This window comes from Jaculus jaculus, chromosome 5 (assembly GCF_020740685.1).
Source record: "Jaculus jaculus isolate mJacJac1 chromosome 5, mJacJac1.mat.Y.cur, whole genome shotgun sequence".
In the NCBI taxonomy this organism is placed as follows: Eukaryota; Metazoa; Chordata; class Mammalia; order Rodentia; family Dipodidae; genus Jaculus; species Jaculus jaculus.
In genome coordinates, this window is record NC_059106.1 from 56,242,615 (window position 1) to 56,264,791 (window position 22,177).

Genomic DNA, 22,177 nt, shown 5'->3' on the forward strand with positions numbered 1-22,177 from the left:
ACTGGGCTGGGGCTCAGTTTATTCATCTTCGAAATGGGTCTATCAGCCACAAGTGCCTGGGCACCTGATGAGGCAAACTCTGGGCCCCACTCTTGACCACATCCCCTGCTAGAAAGGCATCACGGAGTAATTAATGACATCAAAGAGAAGAGTGACTACTAAGTCTAAGTGAGTCCCAAACGTACTGGGTTAGTTCCTGTAAACTGAATGGGATCCTTGCTCCCAATCCCCCATCACGACAGCTTTCTATCGTCCCACCTATCCTTTAGTTTCACCTAAGAACGTTGTCTCCAAGACTACTTGTTGTACCCAAGCTCCAACTAAGGATATTTCTTCCCTATATCAGCCATCTTGAGAAAGACCATTAGTACTTAAGGAACGAGAAGATCACTTAAAGTGTTTAAAAATCGTTTATTATGCAAAATGTTAACTTTTATAAAAAGTTTAATATACATCGCATGATTACAGAAAGTCACCTTCCTGCAAAAAAAAGGTACAAAAGCTATATACTCTATTATAGAGTTCATAAACAGGGCAGCAGAGCCTTTCTCCAAGGAGACCAGAAAACTAGCTCTAATGCTGCCTTGGCAGAGTTGGCAGGGCAGCCACTCGCCCACCCCCCTTCTAGCCCCTCCATTCTCAGCAAAGACAGTCTTTTAACACTTGGGTTGGGTTGGGGGGGCAGGGTGACGTTGCCCAGCTGCTGAGCAGCACTAGCTCTTCGGGGCCACCCAAGTTCACAGTCCTTCGCTCTCGGGCGCCAGGTCCAGCCTCGTGGCAGGGTTTTTAGGGAAGTAAAGTGGGCAAGGCGAGGTTGGAGCCCATCCATGCCCTCGGGCTTCCGGCCGGAGAAGGGTCCCGGCGTGTCAGGCAGGGTCCCAGGCGGAACGGGCGCCAGCACCTGCGTTCTGGACGGGGGAGGAGAGAAGAGCGAGAGAGCCGTCAGTTTCCGCCCGGCGCGCAGAGGCGGGGGCCGCCGCAGACGAGCCGGCGCCAGGGAGGAAACTTGGTCTCTACCTCCAGCTGATAACTCTGCGCCCCACATTGCCTCCACCCAGTTGGCGCCAAAGGACCACAGGCGGAGCTATTTGTTCCCCAGCCCCCTTGGAAATGACACGGGTGTAAAGGGGGGGGGGGGGAGGACGGGTGTCTCTTTACTACTCCAAACAAGGCTTTTCTTTTAGTCCAACGTGCGCACTTTCCTAGACCTGTGGCCACCGGGGAAGGGCAGAAGCAACGTGTGCCAAGAACACACGAGATTAAAATTGGCTCTGCCATTGATTAGATGTGACCATGGAGGATATCCCTCCCTGACCTGCATTTCCAGAAGCCCAGGGAAAGGTGACCCTTTAAAGGTCCTATCAACAGCCAGAGGTGCCGTGCAAGCCTCCCTCCTCCCTGGGAAGAGAAACTGACTCACCTAGAGGTGCCAGGTCGGCCGGGTCAGTGGCAGAAGCTTCTTTTGTCGTTGGAGATCACAAGCTCCGGGGAGAGCTCAGCTGTCTGGTTAAGGAGGATAAGAAAAAGAGTTACGCAAGGCACTCGGGGAGCTCCGAGGGACCCGCAGCATCCCAGCCAGCATGTCCACACAGCCCCGCCCCACCCCGCTCGGCTCCTGGGCGCGCACCTGGATAGGGAGATGTGGACCGTCCGGGGGTCCCGGAGCCGGCTCGGCCAGGACCACCTGCAGGTCGAGGATGTAGTCGATGACGCGCTGCAGGATTTCCACCTGGCTAAGCTGAGTGCCTCGCGGGACTCCGGGCACCAGTTCCCGCAGGCGCGAATAGCAGTGGTTCATGTCGTCCAAAAGGCTCAGCGGCTCCTCGGCCGCCGGGCTCTTGCCGCGGCCCCGCGCGATGGCCAGACTGCGTTCCGACAGGCAGCACACCGCCTCGTAGCAGCCGCGAACCGGGCTCAGCGCCTTCATGTTGAGTGAAGCTGGCGGCGAGGGAAGAAGAGACTGACGAGCACACACACCCTACAGCAACTGGCAGTGCGCGGACGCCCGCCGCCGCCCGCTCTTATAGAGCCCTCGCGGAAGACACGCCCCCTATTCAAAATAGCCGCGTCGGGCCCCGCCCCCGCCGGCCCTTGCCCCGCCCCCTCGGCCCTGGGCGTTCACAGCCCGCTTAAATTGCTAACAGGCTTCCTCGGGCTGGTCTGACGCCGAAGACCGCGGAGCCGCGGAATCAAAGAATGAGGAAGCGCTGATACTGGGGGAGAGGCGGGCCTCTTCGCCAGCAAGGATTTAAAAAAAAAAAAAAATCATTTAAAACTATTGACTTTTAGAATTTGCTTTTTTTTTTTTTTTTTTTGTCTGGCAGAGCCCCAGATCTTACAGCTCCCGAGTCCTCTGCAAGTTCACTCCGAACCTAGCACTGGTTCGAACCCACAACTCTTCCGAGGTCATAAATCCCTGAACAGCTAAGAGGCTCCCCCCTTCTCTTTCTCTCAGATTTTTTCAAGGGAAACTTGTAAGGAATTAGTGCCGCCTTGTCCCCCAATTTGCTGTTCGTCTGACCTCCAGACTCACTGGCGTCAGGAATTATCTTGTGACCAGAGGGAAAAAAAATTAATTGCGGTGAAGCTGAGGTTACAATGAAGAAAACAGATTTGGGCTAGGCGCTGAGATTGCAGAAGGAGGAGGGGAAGGGGTTTGAGCAAAAGAACACTTTATTTGAGCAACAGAGGAAAAGAGGGAGAGGGAGAGAAGAATACTTTTTTTTTTTTTCCTTTTCCCCTTGCATGCAGAAAGAAAAGAGCACGGACCCTTTGCCCCATGAACTCCACGAGGAACCAAATACATGCCCAGTTGTTCTTAGGAAGTGAATTTGGACAAGATTTCAAATATGGGGGACCAGTAGGGACAATTTCAAGATGAACCTTTTAAGAAGTCCCTTCCTCACTGGGTCAGCAAATCTCTTTTTAACTCTTCCTTCCCCACTTGTGCATCCTCTTTCTCCCCCCCCCCCCCACATTCTGTGCAGAAAACAATGGCAATTTCATTGCTGTTGTCTGTCCCTTTCTGCTGTGGAAGGGCAGCCACCTGGACTTGATTATTCTTGGCTCTGCTGAAGTGCCTCCAACTCCATGTAAGAGACCAGAAAGGGGAACCAGCAGGCAGGCAAGCTAAATCCCATATTGTAACAGGACATTGTACTCGGTCTCTCCCCAGACTTTTGAGAATCTGTAATTCCAAGATGCCAGTTCCCATCTTGGAAGTGAACAAGTAGGATTCCCCCCAATGATTGCCTTCTTAATCAATCAGCTAGTAAATATTTATGAAGCTGCTTCACATAAAACAGTGTGTCCTGCTCTCAAGGATCTCACCATGTGGGGAGACAAGATTAAACACAGGAAACAATTAAGAGTTCAGTAGTGTGTGGCCCTGATTAACAGGACAATGGGAGCTCTGAGCTACGACAGTCCCAAAACAGTTACAGTGGGAAGGATGCTACGCTGGGAATCCTGGAGCCCGAGGTTCAGTATGCCAGTTCACGTAGTCTTGAGCAAACCCAAGGACTCCTGGCTGTAGTAGCTTTGTGAGTAATACGGGGAGATGGTACTGAGTGGTTATTTTTGGACAAGTAGGTGTGCAATGGCAAAGGGCCCAGAGAAGGGATATAAAACATCACACCACAAGTAATAATAAAGCCAGTCTTGAGGCCTCATGTTTTTCCCCCATCATACCACCAGGCTCTGTGTCCCAAGAAAGAGGTCTTCTAAAGTTTTCTCCTTGGAATATTAATGTTTTCAAGGACAGCCTTTTCAGTATAAGAAAGAGGGGGAAATGACCTGTGAATAGACAAGTCAGCCTGTATGTTCTGCCCACGTCAAGTGCCAGCTTGGTCACGGGAAGGGAAAACAGAGGCTGTGGGGGACTCCTGAATGACCAAACAGAGGACCCTTTCTTTCACTGTCATGTAGACTTCTGTGGTTTGGGCAAAATAGTCAAGACAGAAGGTTTTAGAAATATCACAGCCTTCAGGGCCAAGCAGGTCTATATTCGAATCTCTGTGACTCCCTTTTGCTAATTGTATGAGCTTTACATAAATCACCTCTTGTTGCCTCAGTTTTCCTGTCTATAAAATGGAGCTAGTGAACCGTATTCTTGAATGCCTCTTCGATGAGAGGCACTCGGCACCCTCCCTCCATCCCTCAGCCTTCTCAGTTCCCCTGGTGCAAGCTGCTGGACATGGGGCCAGGTGTGTGTGGTACGTGTCTGCCCACCCAGATTCTTTTTTTCCTCCCCCATTCATTCCTACCACCATGCCTCCAGCATGGGTAGCGGTTGATGATACGTAATTTCACATTTATTATTTCTCAAGATGCTCTCAGGCTGAAGGACGATGCAGTGGGTTCGGCAAATGGACCCTGTCTTGTCCATGTCACTAACTTGCCTTTGGACACATTTCTTTTCTTTCCTGGACCCTGTTTTCAGGGAGGGAAGGGGGTAGCAAATGACCTTTAAGGGTCTTTTCCGATCTGAGAGTCTAATTCTGAAAGGAATGGGTTACGGTTGGGTTGGGAGCACTGAATAGAGTTTAAACCCAAAAGACTTCTTTTCCTTGCAACGGCGGACTGGACGGCGCGCTCGGGCTTTCTGCAACTTGTTTAGTGGTGATGGGGGCCTCAGCCTCTTATTCCAAATGTCTCTGAACTTTCTGTTCCCAGTTCTGCTCCTTTTACCAGCTTTTTCCCCCCTCTTGCATTTTTTATTTTTATGAAAGGATGTCATTAAGGCTTTTGTCTGCGCTGTTTTTGTTTCAGAACTTTTCTCACAATCCTATTTTTTGTTGAGGAATCCGCTCCTTTGCCCAGCTGTGGGTCCCGGTCCCACAGCTGTGTTGATCTAAGACTCAGCCCCAGACAGCCTGGCGCCAGGGTGGGACGTCATGCGTTCACACAGGGATGCGTGTCCCAGGCAACCTTTCCTCGGGCAGTCACCGGCCGGCGACGGCGCTCCGCCAATGAGCGCCCGACACCCGAGACAGGGGCCGGGTCTGCGCCGCCCCGGCCGGCCGGCCCGAGAGCCGCTTGCGAGTTGCAGATGCTAAGAATTTGATAACGTCCCCTGAATTGGGGCCCTTTAACGTCTTCCCTGCCCCCCCCCCTTTTTTTCTCTTTCAGTTCTTTCTTTTGTTTATTCCTTTCCTTTTCAATTTCTTCCTTTATCTGTGTAGGCATATGGCTTTTCTCCTTCTTTTCTTTTTAACTATCTCCTCCCAGTGTCAGGAATCATCTTGTAAGCAATTTCCAGGAACTGGATCTTCCTCTGCCAAAATTATAAAAATAATAATAATAGAAAAAAAAAAAACCCCAATGGTGCGCTCTCTGATTTTTTTTTTTTTAAGGAACTGTCTGAACTGTAAGATAAACTGTTTTGCCTTAAAATGTTGAAGCGTGCTGGTAGTAGGGGTCTCTGAACTCTTTAATTTCAAAGTCAAAGTAATGATGATGAGGATTGCAGATGTCTTTTGCCTAAACTGGATTGTATCAATCTGGCTAGCTATCTTATCCCCGTGTGTAGCTGCGGGGACCAAGGGGGCCTTAGAACCGTGTCCAAGGTTATGTGGGATGTCAGTGACTGACTTGTGACCAGGATCCAGTTTTCCTCTTCTTTTGACTCCCTGTCCGCTTGCATCCCAGCCTTAAGTGATCCGTGTGACTTCAAGGATTCTAGAGAGTGTACTTTCTTTTTATTGAAATTTTTTATTTATTTTTATTTATTTGGGGGAGAGAGGCAGACAGAAAGAAAGGGAGAGAGAGAGAGAGGAGAGAGAGAGAGAGAGAGAGAGAGAGAGAGAGAGAGAATGGGCATGCCAGGACCTCTAGCCATTACAAAGGAATTCCCGACACATGTGCCACCTTGTGCATCCAGCTTATGTAGGTCATGGGGAATAGAACCTGGGTCCTCTGGCTTTACAGGCAAGTGCCTTAACCACTAAGCCAACTCTCCAGCCCAAGGGTGCACTTTCTACTAAATGTCTGTCTGCTCAGAAGGTGGCTGTAATGGTGTGGTGAGGGCTTCCCAGCCCCTGGCTGAAAACATGTACCATCTCCTTCCCTCAGCGAGTCTGGACACCAAAGTACAGGCATAAAATGCAAGGAAAGAGAGAGAGAGAAAAAAAAAAACTAAATCAAGACAAGGCTGAAATCTTTGCCCAGGCTACCCATGCTCACTCCATCTGCTATCTCTTCTCCAAAATTGGGAGGAAAAGAATATTCACCTAGCTCCCAACTGGGCACAGCACTGAGGACTCAGGGTGGGAAGCACAGTGGCAATCAGGTAATGAGCTTTTCGAGCTACATGTGACTATGTGTTCCCAGGGATAGAAGGTGCCCCTTCAGCTTAGTGGTTCCTGTTAAGTTGGCTCTCGGGATTTTGGGCAATACAGCAAAAATTGTATAAGGAACATGGGGACCTAAGTTCATATAGTGGTGGAGATTTCAGAAGTTTTCAAAATGGGCTACTCAGAAACATCTAGACCCATCACCACCACCAGCATTGCTTGTTGAGTCTTGTTTGCCAAAACCTGTTTGCTTTCTTAAATGTTGGTTTTGCTTTTGTTTGTATGTTTGTTTTTGTATTATTATTATTATTGTTTGGAGGGGGTTGTAGTGCTGGGGATAGAACCTAAGGCCTCCTTGTGAGTGCTAAGCATGAATGCCGTGTAAGCGCCCTTTCTTACTCTGGGCCCCAGCCTCAGCTCTGCAGATTGTCATTGACTGTTCCTTCGAAGATAAGGCCTCTAGGTAGCCCAGGCTACCTTCAGATTCAAAATCCTCCTGCCTCAGCCTCTGAGTGCTGTGTTTTACACCTGTGCACCACAACACCTGACTTCATTGATCCATTTTTTTTTTTTTTTTTTTTTTTTTTTTTAGTGAGGCTGACAGTCTTGCTGTAATTGGAAGGAAACCTGCTGCAGCCCATTTGCAGATCAAGTCACCAGGAGCCAAAGTCAGGAACTGTGCAGGCAACTGAAGGGCTCAGAGCCCCGCCCCACCCCAACTCACATGGTATTGATCCATTTTATGGACAAGTATAGTGAGGTGCAGAGAGGTGAATGTGTTCACCCAAGGTCACATTAAGTAGGAAGTGGCAGATTCAAGATTTTCACCGGGACCTTGAGGGAGTGGCTGTGGCCAAGAGGGAGTGGCTGTGGCGGCGGCTGGTAGCTTGCAGCGTTCATCCGTTCATCCCCGTTCATCTGCATTCGCGATGAGTTTACCCCTCAATCCAAACCTTTCCCAATGGACTAACAGGAAAGCCAGTGATGGTGAAACTTAAGTGGGGAATGGAGTACAAGGGCTACCTGGTATCTGTAGATGGCTACATGAACATGCAGCTTGGAAATACAGAAGAATGCATAGATGGGGCATTGTCTGGACATCTGGGTGAGGTTTTAATAAGGTGTAACAATGTCCTTTATATCAGAGGTGTTGAAGAAGAAGATGGGGAAATGAGAGAATAGCATCTTTTGTTGGGGACTTTTTAAATTTTTTTTTTTTTTTTTTGTTCATTTATTATTTATTTATTTGAGAGCGACAGACACAGAGAGAAAGACAGATAGAGGGAGAGAGAGAGAATGGGCGCTCCAGGGCTTCCAGCCTCTGCAAACGAACTCCAGACGCGTGCGCCCCCTTGTGCATCTGGCTAACGTGGGACCTGGGAAACCGAGCCTCGAACCGGGGTCCTTAGGCTTCACAGGCAAGCGCCTAACCGCTAAGCCATCTCTCCAGCCCCTGTTGGGGACTTTTTAAATGTATATTTCTAGACAATAGAGATTGTTTGTTTTCTCAAAAAAAAAAAAAAAAAAGATTTTCACCTGCTGGGAAAGCTTCTGTCCTCCTGTCCCTATGCTTTTCCTTCTGTCCTTCCAAGGAAACTCCTGGGCAGCTTGGGCTTGAGAAGCTTCTATTCCTCCAGACTGAGAGAAGCAAAGGCAGGGTGTTTTCTATACACAGACTCCAGGAAGCATTTATTTATTTAGAGAAATGATTCTGAATCTTTCTATTTTTTTTTTGTTTTATTTTATTTTTATTTTTTTTATTAACAACTTCCATGATGGTAAACAATATTTTCTTTTTTAAATATGTATCTGTGCCTGGATTGGTGTGCACGTGCTATGGAGGGCATGTGGAGGTCAGAGGACAACTCATTTTGAGGGAGGGCCTTCCTTGTTGCTTAGCACTGTTTAAAAGCTTCCAGGAGGGGCTGGAGAGATGGCTTAGTGGTTAAGGCGTTTGCCTGCAAAGCCAAAGGATCCTGGTTCGATATTCCAGGATCCACGTAAAGCCAGATCCCCAAGGGGATGCATGCGTCTGGAGTTCCTTTGCAGTGGCTGTAGGCCCTGGTGCACCCATATTCTCTCTCTCTCTTTTCCTCTTTCTTTCACTCTCTCTCAAATAAATAAATAATTTTTTTTTTAAAGTGTTCAAAGCACTCTCCTGCCTCGGCTCCCATCTTGCTGTAGGCACACTGGGATTGCAGGAGTCTGCTATAGCTTTCCGCTTTTATTTGCGGTCCGAGGACCCAAACTCGGTTACTCCAAGTTGTGCAGCATGTTTTATCCACTGAGCCATCTCCCCAGGCCTCTATACATTTATTTTGGTGCTAAGGATGGAACCCAAGGGCCTTATACATGCTAGGCATACCTCTCCCACTCTAGCTACCCTCCCATATTCACTGGAGTTGAGTGCCTGCTTCTCTTTCTTTACCTTCCAAGCCAAAGCCAGCTGAGCTAACTCAGTCCTTACTTCACCAGGCAGGCAGTGACCATGGGCATGTTTCAGGGCTGGCTCTGAACCTGAGGTGGGAGGGGAGGACCCACAGGCAAACCAGAAGGATTGCAGTATGGGTTCTGTTCTTTTTTTCTTTTTCTTTTTCTTTCTTTCTGATGAAGGTGACGCTTTTGAGATAGGGTCTCTCTATGTAGCACATGCTAGCCTCAGACTTGGAGCAATTCTCCTACCTCAGCCTCCAGAATACTGGGATTACCAATATCCACCATCACACCCAGTGGACAGGTGGTTTCTATTTTATATAATCTGCCTGGAGTTTTGGGGGGTGGGGATTACTCTGGTCATTTCCTAGACAAAGACACAAGTTCAAAGAGCTGCCAGTAGGAAAACCTCTCCACAGTGAGGATTTGAACCCAGGTCTGTGGCTCAAACCCTGATACACCCACAGACAGACATTCAAGCTGCAACACTACATAGGGCCATGGAGGAGGGCCAGGTCCTTCACCTTAGTTCTTCTAGATAAGACAGACAGGGACACCCTTGGCCTCATTCTCTGCTAGGGGAAAAGACTGAGGCTTTTAGACTTTGGAAAGCAACAGTAAGTTATAAGGGAACTCACTCTGGCTAACAAATAGCAAGAAGGAGAAAAAAAAAATCAAAAATAGACTGTTAGAAGGTCTATTTCCAATGTGGTAAATTCTGCCCCAGTAATCATCTTTGGGAGATCACCATTTTAAAGGCAGGATTTATTTTATTTTATTTTTTCTTTTGATTTTGTGAGGCAGGGTCTTACTCTAGCCCAGGCTGGCCTGGAACTCACTTTGTTGCCCAGGTTGGCTTTCAAAGCATGGCAATCTTCCTACCTCTGCCTCAGGAGTGCTGGAATTAAATGTGTGGGCCACTACACCCGGCTTTATTTACTTATTTATTTAGGTCTTTTGAGACAGGTTCTCGCTGTTCAGCCCTGGATGGCTTGGAACTCACTATATAGCTCAAAAAAATGGTCTCAAATTTGTGACAATCCCCCTGCCTCTGCCTCCTAAGTGGAGGGATTACAGGCATGTGCAGCCATACCCAGACCCAGAGGATTTAAATTTTAACTGCAGGGAGCCTCCAGGTATGTCTCAGAGATGGAAAGCTTGAATAGTGTGAACAAGGCCCTAAGGCTTGATCCCCAGCACTGAAAAGAACACAAAAATTGAAACCATTCAAATGCAGGCTGTGCTGATGGTCTTTTGATTCCATAACTCCCAGGCCTCACGCTCTCCGCAGCAGACTAGCAGAAACAGTTGGGTTGGAGCCCCACCAATGGGGATTCAGAAAAAGTCTTGGAAGGATGATGGGTCCAGGATCCAGGACAGGAAAAGATGAAGGCAATAAAAAGGCCTTGAGGAGCAGTGTTCACCCTGCCCAGACATTGTCTCGCCCTGGCTCAAGTCCCAGCAGCAGTTCAAAGGCTGCCAGGGGAAGGAGATGGGAGGGGAGGGACAGGCCTGGTGACAAAGTTGACCCTGCCAGAGAGGAAAGGGCTCCTCCACCCCCACTGGGCCATAGCTCTACAGTGAGCTGGAGATGCAAGGATGCCAGAAGGCAAGGGCTGGCTCGGGCTACAGCTCACAGGGAGCCTCCTGCCGGCCAGTTCTGTCCCAGAGCACAATCCTGATGGTGCCCGAAGTGTCAGCAGGTTTATGTGAAACTTTTCCTGAGTGCCAGTCATGAGCCTGACCTTAACCTCTTTCTTTCTCTCTGTCTGTCTCTCTCTGAGGCAGGGTCTCTCTCTGGCTCAGGCTAACCTACAACTCACTGTGTAGGCAGGCTGGCCTCAGACTCAAGGCAATCTTCCTGCCTCAACCTCCTGAGGGCTGGAGTTAAAGACATGTACCACCAAGCCTAGATGTTTGCTTCTTTTTGCTTTATGAGACAAGGTCTTGCTATGGAGCCCAGGATGGCCTCAAACTGTCTATCCTCCTGCCTCAGCCTTTGAAGGGCTGGGACTATAGGCATACTGGCAATCTTGACTTAAACTGGACATTTTACATACATGGATGTACGTAAATCCTCAAGACTGATTAAGGCTCAGAGAGGTTGAGGTAACTTGCCCAAGGTCACACAGCTGTTGGGAGGCTGAACAGGGTTTTCAGAGCGCAGGGCTTATCCTCTGGGGATACAAGGGCAAAAGAAACTCACTTAGGCATTGTGCGTTTGGAGTGTGAGCCTTTCTCGCTGGCGTGAGCTCTCCTAACCTTGTGTGTCTGGGCCCCCACTGGAGCAGGCTGCCTGGCTGGGGGGTAGCTCCACGGCAGAGTTATCTATAGCACTTGCCTAACATGCACGAGGCTCTGGGTTCTATCCCCAGCAGTGCAAAAGTCGAAATGAATAAATAAATAAATTTTTTTTTTTAAATCGACTAAATGCACCCTGCCCCTTTGAGGACTGCGGCTCCCTCCCCACCACATGGCGGTCCACATGCCAATCCCTTGCCTGCGCGGACTGTCCCTCCAAGTGCCCTCTTCCGCGGAGTCCCATCTTCCCGCAATCTTCGAGCCAGGTGTGGAACAGGGCTAAGCGAGGGTGACAATGGACAGGGGCGCCAGGGTGGCCTCTCTCCCTCCGGTCCCTCTCCACCGCGCGACCCTGCCGGGCCTCACCCATGCCGGTGGGCAGCCTCGCCCGGCCCCGCCCCGCCCCCCCAGCCCCGCGGGCCGGGCGCAGCTGCGGGACACAATCGCCGCCGCCCCCTCCCCGCCCCCCGCGCAGCCCCTCGTCCAACAAAAGCCGCTTTCTTTTCCCACAACAGATTAAAAGACCGGGTTGTGGAGGGGGGGGGTGAAAAATAGCTTCTCCAGCCAGGGGCGGGGGAGGGGCGCGGGAAAAGCTGGGGCTTTGGGGACGCTTTGATGGCCGATGTGTGGGAAACCCGGAGGAATGCGGCCGCTCGGCCGGCCGCCGCCGCCGCCGCGGGGCCGGGCTCCGCCGGGAGGGTCCGCCCCGCCCCGCCCCGCCCCGGGGACAGGGACCCGCGCGCCCCCCGGCGCTCCCTGCGTCCACGGCTCCAACTCGCTTCCCCCCCACCGTCCCCTCCTAGTCTTTCCTTCCCAAGGCTCCGATCACTTTTTTTTTTTTTCTTCTCATTTCTGCTCCTTTCCCGGGTTCACTTTCGGAGTCTATGCATTCACCCTCTCTTCCTCTTTGTCTGGGACACTCTTGCTGTGCCTCCTGGTTTCCGCGTCCCTCTCCCATCTCTCCTTCTCTGCCTTCGACTGTGGCTTCCTACGCTGAGGTCAAGGGGGTGGACTCGGCATCCCCTCTGTGGCCCTTTCTCCTGCCTATTTGGAGAGGTGCTGGGAGGTGGGAGGTTTGTCCCAACATCCTTCCCAGCACGGGTGTATGTACTGATGGGAGTGGAACCACAAGATTTTTGGGGAGCCAGCCCCCAGAAAGGACCCTTGTAGTACCCGGTGCAACTAAGCTAAGAAAGAAACATGGATGTTCTTGGAGGCCTCCAAGGGTTCGCATTTATTTTCAACCCATTTAGGTCTCTGAAAGGAATTCTTAGCCCAGGATCAGATGGTGGCCTTGGGGCACTGATGGGAGGTGGGTTGTCCCCCTCCTCTTTCTAGTCCTTGGGACAGGCTCAACACAAAGGGCTTCCAGGTGGTGAGGGTTGAAACCCTTCCGAGTAGAGAAAGTGAGGAATACGTGGGACCCCACACACGCAGCACCTGCGCTGGGCCCTGGCAGCTATTTGCTTGCTGACCGTCCTGTGTAATGCCTTTCTCCTCCCTGGACTGATTTCCCCACCTGTAAATTGACGTGTTCGTTTAGATCAGTAGTCCTCGGCCTTTTATTTCACCCACAGATCCCAAGATTCGATAGATTTCAAAAGCATACAGTTATTTATTTATTCATATGTGTTGCGTGTGAGAGAGCGAGAGAGCGTATGTGGGCATGGACACACCAGGGCCTCTTGCTGTTGCAAACAAATACCACATTTCTTTTCTTTCTTTTCCTTGGGGGCGGGGAGGTTTCGAGGTGGGGTCTCGCTCTAGCCCCGGCTGACCTGGAATTCACTATGGAGTCTCAGGGTGGCCTCGAAGTCACAGTGATCCTCCTACCTCTGCCTCGCAAGTGCTGGGATTAAAGGAGTGAGCCACTACACCCGGTTTCCACATTTCTTTTTATCACCACTCAGTACAGCTTATATGGGTGGCTTTGGGAATTGAACCCAGAGCCAGCAGGTTTTGCAAGCAAGCATCTTTAACTGCTGAACCATCTTGCCAGGCCCCATTGCTTATATTAATTAATCCGGTTTTTCATTTTGCCTTTATGAAAGACTAGTATTCAGTCAGAGTTTCTGATTATCATGATTCATTACCATGCAGAGCTGTTCTAATTCAAAGGACAAAGACACCTCACACAGACCCCCAAAGATATACCAGTCTCAGCCAATGACCCCCCCTCCCAAAGCTCTTGGTGTCTCAAGAGTCTGAGCAGTAAGATGTCATGGAAGACACAAGCTTTGGAGTCATAAGGGTGGTTTTGAATCACTGTGACCTTGGGCAGGTCATACTCTCTCTCAATTTTAGTTTCCTTCGCTGTAAAAAGGAGTAACATCTGGGCGTGGTGGTGCATGCCTTTAACCCCAGCACTGGAGAGGCAAAGGTAGGTGGATTGCCTTGAGTTCAAGGCCACCCTGAGACTACCTAGTGAATTCTAGGTCAGCCTGAGCTAGAGTGAGACCCTACCTCAAAAAAAAAAGGGGGGGGGAAAGGAGAAAACCCCATCCCACAGTACTATAGAAAGGCTTGTGTCAGATATAAATGTGTAAGATAACATACTAAAATGTAAGAAATAGGTATTCAGTAAACAGGAACTGTCCAAGATCTGTACTGCAAACCACAATGTCGGCCACATACGGAGAGGAAGGGCTGGGGCTCACTAAGGGATGGAGAACTTGCCTAGCATGCTGGAGGCTTCACGTCCATCCCCAGACAGCAAAGAACAAGAAAACCTTTCTAAAGGATAGTGAAATTAATTTCAATAACATAATTTCAAACTGGATGTATTGGGTCACACACTCAGTTGGTAGAGGCAGGAGAATTACTCCAAATTTGAGGTCAGCCAGGGCTACACAGCAAGAACTTCCTCACAAATAAACAAACAGGGGCTGGAGAGATGGTTCAGCTGTTAAAGCACTTGCCTGCAAAGCCTACCAACCTGGGTTTGATTCCCCAGTACTCATGTAAAGCCAGATGCACAAAGTGGCACATGCGTCTTGAGTTTGTTTGCAGTGGCTGGAGGCCCTGGTGTTCTGATCATGAACTGACCAGTGCATTCATGACCTCACAGCAGCTATCTTTCCCTGCACAAGACCTGCACAATATGGGGCCCATTAATATGTCACATGGGTGATGGAGGAAGGCAAAAAAATAAAAAAAGATATCAAAATTGCCAGGTGAGGTGGCACATTCCTTTAATCCCAGCACTCTGGGGGCAGAAGTAGGAGGATGTGTTTGAGTTCGAGGCCACCCAGAGACTACATGGTGAATTCCAGGTCAACCTGAGCTACAGGGGAAACCCTACCTCGAAAATCCAAAAGAAAAAAAAAAAAAATTTAAGGAGCTGGAGAGATGGCTTTGTGGTTAAGGCATTTGCTAGCAAAGCCAAAAGACCCAGGTTCCATTCCCCAGTACACAAGTAAAACCAGATGTACAAGGTGGCGCATGCATCTGGAGTTGATTTGCAGTGGCTGGAGGCCCTGGTGCACCCATTCTCTATCTGCCTGTTTATCTCTCTCTCTCTCTCAAATAAGTAAATAAACAAGTAAATAAAATGTTTAAAAACAAAAGATACGGAGTGCATTTTACAATTCAACACATTTCAGATTGGACTAAGTACATTTCAGGGGCTAAATGACCACCCAGCATTGGTGGCCATAGATTGAACAACACTGATCTAATCAGGGAAGAGAATTGGGATAGACATTAGAAAGGGGCTTAGCCTTGAAGCCCCAGGAGACTTTTTCATTTATTTGCAAAGAGAGAAAGAAAGAGAGAGAATATGGGTGCTCCAGGGCCTCCTGCCACTGCATATGAACTCCAGATGCATGCACCACTTTATACATCTGGCTTTATGTGAGTACTAGGGAATTGAACCCAGGATATCAGGCTTTACAAGCAAGCACTTTAACTGCTAAGCCGTCTCTTCAGCCCCTCGCCCCCACCCCGGGGAATTTTGACACATGAAAAGAAAGGCTGCAGGTGGGCAGTGGAGGAGGGAAGAGTGGAGGGAAGGAAGATCACTAGACATAGGGAGAGACCAAGGGGATGGTGGATAATAGCCAAGACTGCAAACTGAGAGGGAGGGGAGCTCTCTGGAGAGTTCTGAGGACCAGGCTCAAGGGCACGAGGAGTGTGAGCGGAGAACTGGAGATCCACTAGCTCAGCGTGGCTGTCTCTGGGACATCCATGTTATTGGGCTGGGGATAGAGCTCAGTGGTTACCTAGCATGTGTGAGCAAGGCCATGCCTGGGTTCAATCCTCAACACTTCCACATTGAAAAAGCAAGAATGGGCTGGGGAGATGGCTCAGATGTTAATGACACTTGTTTGCAAAGCCTGGTGACCCAGATTCAATTCCCCAGTATCCACATAAAGCCAGATGCACAGAGTGGTGCATGTGTCTGGAGTTTGTTTGCAGGGACAGGATCCCTGGTGCACCCATACTCACTCTCTCAATCTCTCTCTCTCAAATAAATAATTTTTAAAATAATTCTTTTATTTTTATTTATTTATTTGCAAGCAGAGAGAGAGAGAGAGAGAAGAGAAAATGGGCACACCACAGCCTATAGCCACTGCAAACAAACTCCACGCATGTGCCCCTTGTGTATTTGGCTTATATGGGTCCTGAGGAATCAAACCTAGGTCCTTTGGCTTCTCAGGCAAACACCTTAACCTAATCCACTCTTTCTTATTTTTAAAAAATTTATTTCTTTGTCTCTCTTCTATCTCTTTCTACTTGCAAATATATAAATAAAATATTTTTTTAATTTATTTATTTGAGGGCTGGAGAGATGGGTTAGCGGTTAAGTGCTTGCCTGTGAAGCCTAAGGACCCTGGTTCGAGGCTCGATTCCCCAGTACCCACGTAAGCCAGATGCACAAAGTGGTGCGTGTGTCTGGAGTTCGCTTGCAGTGGCTGGAGGCCCTGGTGCACCTATTCTCTCTCTCTCTGTTGATCCCAAATAAATAAATAAAAATAAACAAAATTAAAAATAAATAAAAAATAAGAAATTGCTGTGTGTGGTGATGCATGCCTTTAATCCCAGCACTTGGAAGGTGAGGTAGGAGGATCACTTTGAGTTCAAGGACAACCTGATACTATATAGTAAATTCCAGGTCAGCCTGAGCTAAACCAAGACTCTACCTAAAAAAAAAAAAAAAAAAAAAAAAAAAAAAAAAAGAAAAGAAAAGAGAAAAAAAACCCTATTAGGATTAAGATTCCCTGTACCAGCTTTGCAAAAGCTTACCAGCCTGAGTTCAATTCCCCAGTACCCATGGAAAGCAGTATGCAAAACGTGGTGCATGCATCTGGTATTCCTTGTGGTGGCAAAAGATTTGGTGCACACACACACACACACACACACACAGGCCTCCAGATGATTTTCCTGTCTGCCTCCCTCATAGGTGTGGTGGGATTATGGACACCAGAACTACAGTGTCCGGCTTTACATGGGTGCTGGGGAGCTCAACTCAGGTCCCCATGCTTGCATGGGAGTGCTTTATCCACTGAGCCATAATTTATTTGCATGCAGACAGAGAGAGAGAGAGAGAGAGAGAGAGAGAGAGAGGGAGGGAGGGAGGGAGGAGAGACAGAAAGAATGAACATGCCAGGGCCTCCAGCTACTGCAAATGAACTATAGACTCATGCACCTCTTTGTGCATCTGGCTTTCTGTAGGTACTGGGGAATTGAACCTCGGTCATTGGGCTTTGCAAGCAAGTGCCTTAACTGCTAAGCCATCTCTCCCCAAGTTATATATATATATATAACATATATATATGTTTGTTTTTTGAGGTATGGTTTCACTATAGTCCAGGCTGACCTGGAATTCACTCTGTAGTCTCTGGGTGGCCTCGAACTCATGGTGATCCTCCTATCTCTGCCTCCTGAGTGCTGGGATTAAAGGCATGCACCACCACTCCCCTGCCCTTATTTATTTATATATTTTTGTTTCCCCCAATTTTTTTTTAAGTTAAACCTGGGCTGGGGAGATGGCTCAGCATCTTTTTAATGCTTGCTTACAAAACCTGCTCAGTTTCCCAAGGACCCACGTAAAGCCAGATGCACAAAGTGGCACATGTGCCTGGAGTTCATTTTGCAGTGGCAAGAGGCCTGGTGTGCCCAGTCTCTCTCTCTCTCTCTTTCTTTCTCTCTCTCTCTTTCTCTATTTATCTCTGTGCTTGTACACACACACACACACACACACATTTTAACTCTAACCTAAATTTACTCTACGGCCCAGTAATCTTCCTCCTAGGTGTCTGATACCCAAGAGAAATGGAAACATGTCTACCCAAAGACTTATGCGGAGATGTTCACAGCCACAGTTTTCATAATTACCAACATGTGGTATGACAAATGTCCACTCAATGAATGACTACATCAACAAAATATGGTGCAGTCATAAGACAGGATATTATTCAGTCATAAAAAGAATAAACTACTGAATATGTAGTTGGGTGGCTGGACCCCAGAGCCATACTGAGTAGAAGGAGCAAGGCTGGGGAAATGTAAAGTTACACACATGTGAAATTTCCACAAAAGGCTAATCTACAGCCAGGCATGGTGGTGCAAATCTTTAATCCCAGCAGTCGGGAGGCAGAGGTAAAGGAGTTCGAGGCCACCCTGAGACGACAGAGTGAATTTCAGGTCAGCTTGTGCTAGAGTGAGAACCTACCTCGGGGAAAAAAAACCAAAACACCAAAACAAACAAAAAGGCTAATCTATAAAGGAAGAGTAGTTGGGCTGGAGAGATGGCTTAGCGGTTAAGCACTTATCTATGAAGCCTAAGGACCCTGGTTCGAGGCTTGATTCCCCAGGACCCATGTTAGTCAGATGCACAAGGGGGTGTATGTGTCTCGAGTTCCTTTGTAGTGGTTGGAGGCCCTGGTGCACCCATCCTCTCTCTATCTGCCTCTTTCTCTCTCTGCCTATCACTCTCAAATAAATAAAAATAAGGAAAGAGTAGCTTAGTGGTTTTCTCAGACCGGGGAGGCAAAGGGGAGTGATTGTCGATGGGGCCATGGTTTGTGGAGGATGATGAAAACATGCTCAAGTTGATGTGGTGAGGATTGCACCACTCTGAAAATATGTGAAAAAAAAAATCATTGGAGGCTTAGATTTTATGGTATGTAAATTACAGCTCAATAAAGATCTTAGAAGAAGAAAGGAATGGCTGGAAAGATGACTCAGCCTGTGCTTCCGGAACAACACGAGGACCTGAGAGGGCCCGAGACGGCCCAAGTTCAAATCTCCAGAGCCCACGTAAATAGCAGGGTGTGACCAGGCATGTCTATAACTCCAGTCCTGTGAGGAGTGAAGACCAGAGAATCACTGGGGCTAGCCAACAGCAAGCTCTGGAATCCTAAGAATCAAGGCCTGTGAGTGATGGAGGGAGATATCTGATATTCTCTTCTGGCCACTGAAGGCGAGAGCACACACATGTGCATGCACCACACACACACAACACACACACACCATCACATACCACACATACATGCAAAAAAAAAAAAAAAAAAGTTAAGTTAGGGCTGGAGGGATGGCTTAGCAGTTAAAGCGTTTGCCTGCTAAGCCAAAGACTCAGGTTCGATTGCCCAGGACCTACATTAGCCAGATGCACAAGGGGGTGCATGTGTCTGAAGTTCATTTGCAGTGGCTGGAGGCCCTGGTACGCCCATTTTCTCTCTCTCTTACTATCTCTCTCTATCAAATAAATAAATAAAAATAAAATAAAATAAATAAGTTAAAAATCGAGCCAGGTCAGCCAAGCATGGTGGCACAAGCTTTTAATTCCATCGCTTGGGAGGCAGAGGTAGGAAGATCTCTGAGAGTTCAAGGCCAGGCTGAGAGTACGTAGTGACTTCTGGGTCAGCCTGGGCTAGAGGGAGACCCTACATTGGAAAAAAGAAAAGAAAAGAAAAAAAAAAAGAGAATGCCTTCCTTCTCTAGGATCCCTAGCCTGTGAGGTGGGTGTTACTACTCCAGTTTCAGTTTGGGACACCTCAGAAAAGTGGAGCCACTTTTTCCTAACCTGCATACCTATGCTCCTACCGCCTGACTGCCTGGACTCTGCTTGGGCGGAGCCTGTTCCTTTTAGGCCTTTAACGCACAGCGTTGTCACCAGACCCATTTTCAAGTTGGGTCAGCTGTTTCTTCTGTGGTGGGAGAGGTGGTGGTGGGGAGCAGAGAGCCTGGGGTAAGTCTGGGGTGCTGGGAAAGCCTTCTTGTGAAAGTGCTCAGGCAGCAGCTGAACCAGGGTCATTCTGAGCAGGCTCCTTGCCCTGACACCCCCTCCCCAGCACTGCCTACTCCCAAGGGAGGGAGGGACTTGGCACCGGGACTAAGACTAGATTCTGCACCACAGTCCCGCACTGATCTACACCCTGGGATCTCCTGGATCTGGGACCATGAGGACTGAGGGGCTGACCCCAAACCAAACCCACAAACCAGAAACAATAACCTTCCTTTGCCTTGAGACTTTATTCCACAGGATGGCCTCAAGTTCAAAGCCATGGGAGCCTTGGAAATCTAGTTCAAGTCTCTCTTCTTTCCTCTCCTCTCCTCTCCTCTCCTCTCCTCTCCTCTCCTCTCCTCTCCTCTCCTCTCCTCTCTTCTTCTCTCCTCTTCTTTCCCTCTCTCTCTATCCCTCTCTTCCCCTTCTCTTTTGCCTCTTCCCTCCTTTCCCTATTTCCCTTCCTTCTCTCCCATTTTCCTCCTTTTCCCCCTCCCTTGCCCATCTCCTTTCCCCTTCCGTTCCTTTTCTCCTTCTTGGGAAACAGGTTCTCATGTAGTCCAGGCTGGCCTCAAACACACTAGGTGGCATACTGTGGCCTTGAACTCATAGAAATCCTCCTGCCTCAGCCTCCAGAGTGCTTGGATTACAGGCGTAACCCACCAAACCTACCGAGTCTATGTTCTCCAATTCCAAACTCAGCGTCCATGATCAATTTACTTGTCTTTTCCAAACTTCAGTTTCCATGTCTACAAGATGGAAAGTGATATTCCTCTCTCAAAGAGTGTATGTAAGAATTCAGAGACCAGAAGTAAAATTTACATCATCTTACCATTTTACATAGATCACTTGCATTACAGTGTAAGTTGTTAGGGTTTTTGATCTGTTTGCTTGTTTGCTTTTGAGACAGGGTCTGATTATATAGTCCAGGCTGGCCTCAAACTTATGCTCCTCCTGCCTCTGCCTCTTGAGTGTTGGATTACAGGCTTGTGCACTATACCTAACTTAAGTTAAGGTTTGAAAAACTCCTTCATTCATAAGAGAGGTGAAGAGAATAGTAAACATAGTAAGAAGAGTCAGTATTTATGGACACTGATCTTTTAAAGATTTTATTTTGGACTGGAGGGATAGCTTAGCGGTTAAGATGTTTGCCTACAAAGTCAAAGGACCCAGGTTCAATTCCCCAGGACCTACATAAGCCAGATACACAAGGGGGTGCAGGCATCTGGAGTTCATTTGCAGTGGTTGGAGGCCCTGGTGTGCACCCATTCTCTCTGTCTCTCTCTTTCTGGTTCTGTCAAACAAATAAACCTTAAAAAAAAAAAAAAAAAAAGGCTAGCCTGATGGGCAAAAGTGAGACCCTACCAAAAAAAAAATCATTTTATTTATTTATTTATTTATTTATTTTATTTTTAATATTTATTTGAGAGAGAGAGAGAGAGAGAGAGAAAGAGGCATTTAGCGAGAAAGAGAGAATGGGCATGCCAGGGCTTCTAAGCTACTGCAAACAAACTCCAGATGCATGCGGCCCCTTGTGCATCTGGCTTACATGGGTCCTGGGGAATTAAACGAGGGTCCTTAGGCTTGGCAAGCAAATGCCGTAACCACTGAGCCATTTTCCCAGCCCTTATTTTGTTTTTTTTGAAGTAGGGTCTCACTCTCTAGACCAGGCTGACCTGGAATTCACTATGTAGTCTCAGGGTGGCCTTGAACTCATGGCGATCCTCCTACCTCTGCCTCCTAAGTGCTGGGATTAAAGGCATGCCCCACCACACCAGCACGCGCCATATTTTGCATCTGGCTTTGTGTGGGTGACTGGGACATTGAACCCTGGCTGGTAGGCTTTGCAAGATAGTGCCTTTAACCACTGATCCATCTCCCCAGGCCCTGGGCACTGCTCTTGGTGTATTTCAAGTACTTTACACACATGAACTCATTAATCTTCATAACAAACCTATAAGGTGGGTGTCAACATCCTCCCCATTTTACAGATAAATTTGAGAGAGAAAGAAAGTGGCAGATAGAGAGAGAAAGAATGGGCACGCCAGGGCCTTTAGACAGTGCAAACTAACTCCAGACACATGCGCCACCATGTGTATCTGTTTTACATGGATCCTGGGGAATTGAACCTGGGTCCTTTGGCTTGGTAGGTGAGTGCCCTAACTGCGAAACCATTTTTCCAGCCCCCTAAAAATATTTTTAATAGCATTTATTTGCTGTTTTGTGTTTATATGTATGTATGCCCATGCCATGGCACCCACATGGAGGTCAGAGGTCAACCTCAAAGTGTCTGAGCTCTTCTTCCACCTTCTTTGAGGTAGGGTCTCTTGCTGCTGCTAAGAAATACCAGGCTAGCTGGCCCTCAAGCTTCTGATGCTTCTGGCCCTGCCTCCTGTTGTCATAGGTGCACTGGGGTTACAGACACACACACATCTGCCACTTTTCGGCTGACTTTACATGGGTACTGGGGAGGATCAAACTCATGCCGTCAGGCTTAGCAAGAAAGCATATTTAACTGCTGAGCCACCTCCTCAGCCCCTGAAAATAGTTTTATATTGGCGAACCAATGAGTTTATTGGGGTTACTTACGGAGCAGGGTAAAGGGTTGCTTATAGGAGCAACACAAGATTCAAACTCGGCCTTACTATGAGAAGTCTCATCCCATCCTGGATGACTCAGAGGCAGCTGAATCACCAGAAAGGCCACCTCAGTGTAGGTGATGACTCAGGGAAGCTGCATCCTGGAACACACTGCCCCTATTGCAGGCAGCTCCACTGAGGAGTCTCTCCCAAATATTTTATTTATTTATTTATTTATTTATTTATTTATTTATTTATTTATTTAAGATAGAGAGAGATAGAAAGAGGCAGACAAGGCGGGGGGATAATAAGTGCACTAAGGCCTCTAGCCACTGCAAACAAAC

The 22,177-nt window shown here is 48.2% G+C and overlaps 1 protein-coding gene and 2 pseudogenes across 1 annotated transcript; 2 read left to right on the forward strand and 1 right to left on the reverse strand.

Annotated features, from left to right (window-relative positions):
* Positions 1-391: 391 nt before the first annotated feature.
* On the reverse strand, positions 392-1,983 carry Id3 (inhibitor of DNA binding 3, HLH protein). Its single transcript, XM_004657523.2, has 3 exons — positions 1,628-1,983; positions 1,421-1,503; positions 392-908 (listed from the first exon to the last, which is right to left on the reverse strand). Exons 1-2 carry the CDS (start codon positions 1,925-1,927, stop codon positions 1,444-1,446), a joined length of 360 nt encoding a protein of 119 aa, XP_004657580.1. The 5' UTR covers positions 1,928-1,983; the 3' UTR covers positions 392-908; positions 1,421-1,443.
* Positions 1,984-7,222: 5,239 nt separating this feature from the next.
* Positions 7,223-7,491, forward strand: LOC101617311 (annotated as a pseudogene).
* A 4,151-nt stretch (positions 7,492-11,642) lies between these two features.
* Positions 11,643-22,177, forward strand: part of LOC123460657 — a 94,529-nt pseudogene continuing 83,994 nt past the window's right edge.